The sequence below is a fragment of the Petromyzon marinus genome, chromosome 55 (assembly GCF_048934315.1).
Source record: "Petromyzon marinus isolate PM22_M1 ecotype Great Lakes invasive population chromosome 55, UKy_Petmar_22M1.pri1.0, whole genome shotgun sequence".
Taxonomy (NCBI): Eukaryota; Metazoa; Chordata; class Hyperoartia; order Petromyzontiformes; family Petromyzontidae; genus Petromyzon; species Petromyzon marinus.
This window is the reverse complement of record NC_133721.1, coordinates 10,143,224-10,150,881: the sequence shown is the minus strand read 5'-3', so window position 1 is coordinate 10,150,881 and position 7,658 is coordinate 10,143,224. Positions and strand designations below refer to the sequence as shown.

The 7,658-nt window shown below is 49.0% G+C and overlaps 1 protein-coding gene across 1 annotated transcript in view; it reads right to left on the bottom strand.

The window, feature by feature from the left end:
- Positions 1-1,387: 1,387 nt before the first annotated feature.
- Positions 1,388-7,658, bottom strand: part of LOC116954613 (uncharacterized) — a 28,527-nt gene continuing 22,256 nt past the window's right edge. Inside the window, exon 2 of the mRNA XM_032975272.2 lies at positions 1,388-2,860. Coding sequence (XP_032831163.2) covers positions 2,835-2,860 — 26 coding nt within the window. The 3' untranslated portion in view covers positions 1,388-2,834. The remainder of the gene's footprint in view (positions 2,861-7,658) is intronic.

Here is a 7,658-nt window from a genome sequence, read left to right as displayed (position 1 = left end):
CCCACTCACTCACCAACTCAACCACTCACTCACCAACTCAAATGCTCGCCCACTCACCAACTCGACCACTCGCCCACTCACTCACCAACTCAAGTACTCGCCCACTCACTCACCAACTCAACCACTTGCCCACTCACTCACCAACTCATATACTCGCTCACTCACTCACCAACTCATATACTCGCTCACTCACTCACCAACGCATATACTCGCTCACTCACTCACCAACTCATATACTCGCTCACTCACTCACCAACTCAAGCACTCGCCCACTCTCACCAACTCGACCACTCGCCCACTCACTCACAAACTCAACCACTCACCCACTCACTCACAAACTCAACCACTCGCCCACTTACTCACAAACTCGACCACTCGCCAACTCACTCACCAACTTAACCACTCGCCCACTCACTCACCAACTCAACCACTCGCCCACTCACTCACCAACTCATATACTCGCTCACTCACTCACCAACTCATATACTCGCTCACTCACTCACCAACTCATATACTCGCTCACTCACTCACCAACTCATATACTCGCTCACTCACTCACCAACTCAACCACTCGCCCACTCACTCACCAACTCAAGCACTCGCCCACTCTCACCAACTCGACCACTCGCCCACTCACTCACCAACTCAAGCACTCACCCACTCACTCACAAACTCAACCACTCGCCCACTCACTCACAAACTCAACCACTCGCCCACTCACTCACCAACTCATATACTCGCCCACTTACTCACAAACTCGACAACTCGCCCACTCACTCACCAACTCATATACTCGCTCACTCACTCACCAACTCATATACTCGCCCACTCTCACCAACTCGACCACTCGCCCACTCACTCACCAACTCATATACTCGCTCACTCACTCACCAACTCATATACTCGCCCACTCTCACCAACTCGACCACTCGCCCACTCACTCACCAACTCATATACTCGCTCACTCACTCACCAACTCATATACTCGCTCACTCACTCACCAACTCAAGCACTCGCCCACTCACTCACCAACTCAAGCACTCGCCCACTCTCACCAACTCAAGCACTCGCCCACTCCCACCAACTCGACCACTCGTCCACTCACTCACCAACTCAACCACTCGCCTACTCGCCCACTCACTCAACAACACTGCAGGTCACAAGACAAAGACATCGCATTCTCCAACTCGCGCGCAACAAAGACAAAGATCCCCCCGTGTAGCCTCAGACTGTAGGGCCAAGTGCCGTTAGCGAGTGGCAGCACCAACCTATGAAGGCCGACACTGTCACACGAGGGGGTGGGTGGCCAGCACCACGCCCGGCCGCCTTTGTCTTCCCGCACTCACCCACACACTCAGAACATTGGAATGCAGCCTCACTCCAGACGTTCACTCTATCCACAAATTTTATTCATTGAATTCAAAGGAGGTCGTAATTTCTTTAAATCATTTAAATCAAAGCCATTAGTTCGCATATGTACATTTTGCTGTTGCTGCTGATGATGATGATGCTGCTGCGGATTATGATCGCGATGACTTTGCTGATCATAATCACGATGATATTTTTTTATACAACTTTATTTTAACGAAGCTTTCCAAAACAAAAACAATTCATATCAGGAAAAAAAATCTACACTGATCTAGTAACTTATTTTATTCATGTATTTACGTATTTATATCATCTCGTTTTGTATAGACATTAAGAGACATTGTATACACAAACATTAAAAACGCATCGTAATTTTTTTTATATATATAAGCAATTGCCTTAAACGGACATGCTTACATAGTTGAACAATCTATTCACAAATCAGTCAATTATAATAATTAATATTATTTTAATAGCAATAATTTTCAATGATGAACGGAAAATAACATATTCATATTTTGTGTGGTTTGTATTTTTTATTTATTTAAAAGAATGGCATTTTTTATAAATAACCCTTACAACAACGTAGTCTTATATTCACTTTATTACTCTTGATATTTACTTGATATTAACTTGCCTTATTGAAAGCTATGCCGCGTGTGTGCGTTTGGTGGGGAGTGGTGGCGCACTGGTTAGCGCACCGCGCTCCGCTATGAACCCAGCTCAACCCCTCCCCCCACGGCCCCCCACCCACCCCGCCCCCCTCTGCCCCCCCCTCACTTCCCCCTGCCCAATAACTATTAGTATCGAATACATTTGACGCTTCCCTGCCCTACTCGATCCACTCAGCCTGCTGCGGAGTGTCAACAGCATTGGCACCGGGGGGGGGGGCGATACAAAGGCGGCCGGGCGTGGTAATCGCGGGAGGGGGCGGGCAGATGTTACTCTCATAGACCTTTGCCTGTGGCGGCCTTCATTGATGCTACTCGCTAATAGCACTTGCCCCTCCCCCCCCCCAATCCTGCCCAAGGCTATACGGGGGCAGCGGGTACCTTTATATTTGTCTGCGTGTGGTTAAGTGTCGATATTGACCGAGAGAGACACGGATTGATATTTTTTTTTTAAGCTCATTCATTGTTATTTCGTCCCCATATATACCCATCTCGTTCCCGATCCGTCAACCCCCCGTTAATCATGGTGTGTGTGCACGCATGTCTATATCCACACTTGTTGGTGTCGTGTTATAATGTGCGTGCGATTTTTGTTTATTAGTGGAGGAAAACATTTATCGATAATCTATCGATCTTCAAGGGGATGGGAGATTGGGTGGGGGTGGGGGGGGGGGGGTGTTCACAAAATAAAATATTAAAATCGATTGTAATTTTGCGTGGTGAGTTTTTGTTGTGGTTGTTGTTGTTTGTTGAGAGCGTTTCAAGTCGTCTTGCCCCTCCACTCCATCTCCCTTCTCACCATATCGTGTAGGTGTCGTGAACTGGTCACAACACAGCAGGCACAGATAAAGAGACACGAGAGAGAGAGAGACACGTTAGTCAGCCAGACATACAAAACTAAAACCAATCTATTAAAAAAACACACACATTAAACACTTTCTATTTAATGCCCGCCGAGTAGTAAAAGTTTTTTTTTTCAAGCGACCTGGCTATCACAAGTTATAGCTCGACAAAGCGGCTCAATCACGTGGACATTTACAGCAGCATCTAAAGACTCCACACGCGCGACGCCTATTCGAAATGCGGAGAAAGAAACACCGGAGGACCAGGAGAAAAATCCACGCGACCACGGGGGGAGAGAGACACACAGACAGAGAGAGACACGCAAACTCCAAATACACAGAGCAGGCGTTACCGGTCGCGGGATCAGAACCCACGACCTCCTGCATACCAGGCGAGGGAGTTAACACCTCGTCACCAGTTGGCACCCCTCTGGAACAACCTCACACAACCCCCCCCCCCCCCCGGGGGTACCGAATGAGCGCAGCGAGAGTCGCACAAAGGCAGCAGGAGCACGCGCGTGTAGATTGGGAGGGACGCTACACAAATGTCGCGTCGCACTTTAACAACAAAGTCAAAATGATGACGCTTCTTAGAATGTTCATGATTGTTCGGCGGGCTTGGGCAGACGTCAACGCGACTTTAGTAAGCAATAATCGATTTTCTGATGATGACGACGGTGCCCATACCCCAGTAGTCGAGACGAGAAATTGATATAGCGAGCGATGAATGGAACGGTTCCCGATCGCCACAAGCGATTTGCTCACCACAGACCGGTGACGAACCCATGACTTTTTTTCGCTGGGTGGACCCCACAGGCAGCGAGAGTTCGATTTTTTTTTTTAAACACGATTTGTAAAGGTCTCCCCGCTAGGGAGACAAAGACGGCCGGGCGTGGCGCTTTCCACCCATTCCGGCCTGCATAGGTGCAGCAGCTGCTGCTGCCACTCGCTAACAGCACTTGCCCCAACACTCTGTTAAGCCTATACGGGGGACCTTTGTCTTTGCAGTAATACGTTGCGCATGTACACAAAGCAAGCACTATGTGTGTATGTATATGCGCCTGTGTGTGCGCGCGCGCGCAATAACATTTGTGTGCCTATTACACAATCGTAAAACTATTGCTGCATATATTTGCAGCAATATAAAAAAAATTTACGTCTTCCTATGTACATAAGCTTTGTGGTTTGTGTGTGTGCACAGGCACGTGCAAATTACCACGTTAAGTACGCAAACGCAACGAAATCGCGGGGATTACGTTTCACGACAGTACGTGAATTGTTTACATGTTCGGGATCACGGACATCATCAGCGACGGTTATCCGAACCGGTCCTGGGCCTCTCCCCCCCCCCCCCCTAGATCGACTCGGCCTCAAATGAGCAATGCGTAAAAAGTCAGCACTAGGGGAGACAAAGGCGGCTGTGCGTGGGTGCTAGCCACCTCCCTCCCATCCAAATCATCTTGCACAGTGCCGGCACTTCAGGAGGTGCTTGCGAACGGCACTTGCCCCAAAACAGCCGGTTTAAGACTACCTGGGAGATCTTTATCACTGGCGCGGTGTACACAAGCAGTCATACGCCCACACACACACACAACACCACACAACACCACACAACACCACCACCCACACAACACCACACACACAGTAGCGAAATACATTCCCGAACAGACACGCACAAAAACACGAAGAAATGTACAGAGAAGCACACGCGTATAGTACACACACACACGTGTACAAATATATATATATAAAATACAACAGGTATGTCGATTCACGCTGTGACGCTTATTGGATGGTTTAACCATACTTCGCCAAGATGATCAATGCGCGTTTGTTCCCCGGGGTTTCGTCGCCCGAGTGCGCTAACCACTGCGCCACCACTCACACACACACACATCTAAAATTCGGATATGGAAATAGAATAGAATTCAAAGATCCTCGGTATAACCTTAACAGACTGTTGGGGCAAGTGCTGTTAGCGAGTGGCAGCACCTATGCAGGCCGGCACGGCACACGAAGGGGTGGGTGGCCAGCGCTACGCCCGACCACCTTTGTCTCCCTCGTGGCGATGTTTTTGTTACGCACCGCACCAGGTTACTCATTTGAGGGCGAGTCGACCTAGGGGAGGTTCAGGACCGGTTAAAATAATCGTCACTGAGTGTTGGCGGCCGCGAGTGGGAATCCAACTCGGGTAGGTAGGGGGGGTCAGGTTCGTAGCGCAGCGCGCTAACCACTGCGCCACCGCTCCCCACTTACACACACAAACATGAACATTCGACTCTCAGCATGTACGCGCACACGCGTGTACACACACACACGTGCACGGTAATATAAATGCACACACAGTCACGTTCAGAGATAATCGCCACTGATGTTGGCCGTGAACGGGGAATTGAATTACCGGAGATTCGCAGTGCGTCAACCACTGCGCCATAACACAAAGACAAAGCCCCCCCTCCCATGTAGCCTCAGGGGACTACTGAGGCAAGTGCTGTTAGCGAGGAGCAGCACCTATGAAGGCCGGCACGGCACACGAGGGGGTGTCGGTGGGTCAACACCACGCCCGGCCGCCTTTGTCTCCCCAGTGGCGATGTTGTACACATCGCACCAGGTACTCATTTGAGGCCGAGTCGACCTAGGGGAGGCCCAGGACCGGTTCAGATAATCGTCGCCGGTGTTGGCCGTGAGCGGGTATCGAACCCGGCTCACCAGGTTCGTAGCGCAGCGCGCTAAATAACGCTACACCACCGTCCACCAACACACACACACACACACATTTCCATGGGTACATTCATGACCAGGTATACATACCGACCACAACTACTACTATAATACAAAAACTGAAGTCCAACATTAACCGGTGAATAAAAGATAAAGATAAAGATCCCCCGTATAACCGGTGAATACACACACACACACATGCACGCGCGCTAATGCCCCACTAACAACGCCGATTATGTTAATAGGGATTGTTAACGGTGCTTTATAGTCAAGCGCACACCACCGCTAGCCCCCCAGAGGCGAACTACTCGGTTCACGGCTGGCGCTCGCGTTGCGGGAACTCGAGACGGAGCCCTTCTCCTGCACTGCCAGTGACACCAATCACACCCCGCGCGCTCCTCTCGGGAGAGGGGGGTGGGGTGTAAAACTAGAACTATTTTAGGTTTTCTGATTTCGAGAATAATCGGCAGAGACTCGGCTAGGATTGCGCCACATGTCAGCTCTCTCGCCCATCTAGAACATCACTTGAATGTGCATCAGTCACTCAGCTCTTTATCCCTTCTAGAACATCACTAGAGTTGTACATCAGTCACTCAGCTCTCTCGCCCATCTAGAACATCACTTGAATGTACATCAGTCACTCAGCTCTCTATCCCTTCTAGAACATTACTAGAGTTGTACATCAGTCACTCAGCTCTCTATCCCTTCTAGAACATCAGAGTTGTACATCAGTCACTCAGCTCTCTAGCCCTTCTAGAACATCACTAGAGTTGTACATCAGTCACTCGGCTCTAGCCCTTCTAGAACATTATTAGAATGTACATCAGTAACTATCCCTTCTAGAACATCATTAGAATGTACATCAGTCACTCACCTCTCTATCCCTTCTAGAACATTATTAGAATGTACATCAGTCACCCAGCTCTCCATCCCTTCTAGAACATCACTAGAATGTACATCAGTCACCCAGCTCTCCATCCCTTCTAGAACATCACTAGAATGTACATCAGTCACTCAGCTCTCTATCCCTTCTAGAACATCACTAGCGTTGTACATCAGTCACTCAGCTCTCTATCCCTTCTAGAACATAACTACAATGTGCATCAGTCACTCAGCTCTCTATCCCTTCTAGAACATCACTAGAATGTACATCAGTCACTCAGCTCTCTATCCCTTCCAGAACATCACTAGAGTTGTACTCCAGTCACTCAGCTCTCTAGTCCTTCAAGAACACCCATCACCACCGCGCTTTCCAACTGCACTTCAGCGGCCGTCTGGAACGTTCTTCCTTCCGATACAGTATTACGAAGCCACTGGAGCGGTGCCCTTTTAAATCATCGAAATGGAATACTCAATTATTTAGATAAGCTTTTTGTGTTCAGTTTTTTTGTCCATTCCTCGCACATCCAATTAGCGCGGTTGGCTACGTACGATGCAAAAGAAGTTCAACGACGTACAACCACTAGCAACAGTCACTCAGCTCTCTCGCCCATCTGGAACATCACGATAATCTGTTTCAGTCCATCACTGGTCAGTCACAAGCATCTACTATGCGTGGACGATTCACACGCGCAGCCAACGCACGCACACTATCAGTAATAACATCATTGCGTAATTCTATTATACCTGATATAATTAGTACATAATCAATACGGGGCAATTACATGTTTTTTTCCTCCATTAAGTCTTAATATAAGAATATATTCATACAGATTCACACGAAAGCAAAAATCCACCGTGTAGCATTTAACACACTGTTGTGGCAAGTACTGTTAGCGAGTAGCGCCTATATGAATGCCGGCACGGCACACGATTCGGTGGGTGGCCAGCACCACGCCCGGCCGCCTTTGTCTCCCTCCGTGGCAATGCTTACACATCACACCACGGTACTCATTTGAGGCCGAGTCGACCTTGCACAGGAGGGCGGGTCCCAAAACCGATCCCGATAATCGTCGTCACTGGGTGCTTGATGGTTGTGACCCAGTGAGCAGGAATCACCGCTACCCACTCTCGCGTGAATACAAAAAAAAGTTCCAGTTTCTCGGAATAAATTAGC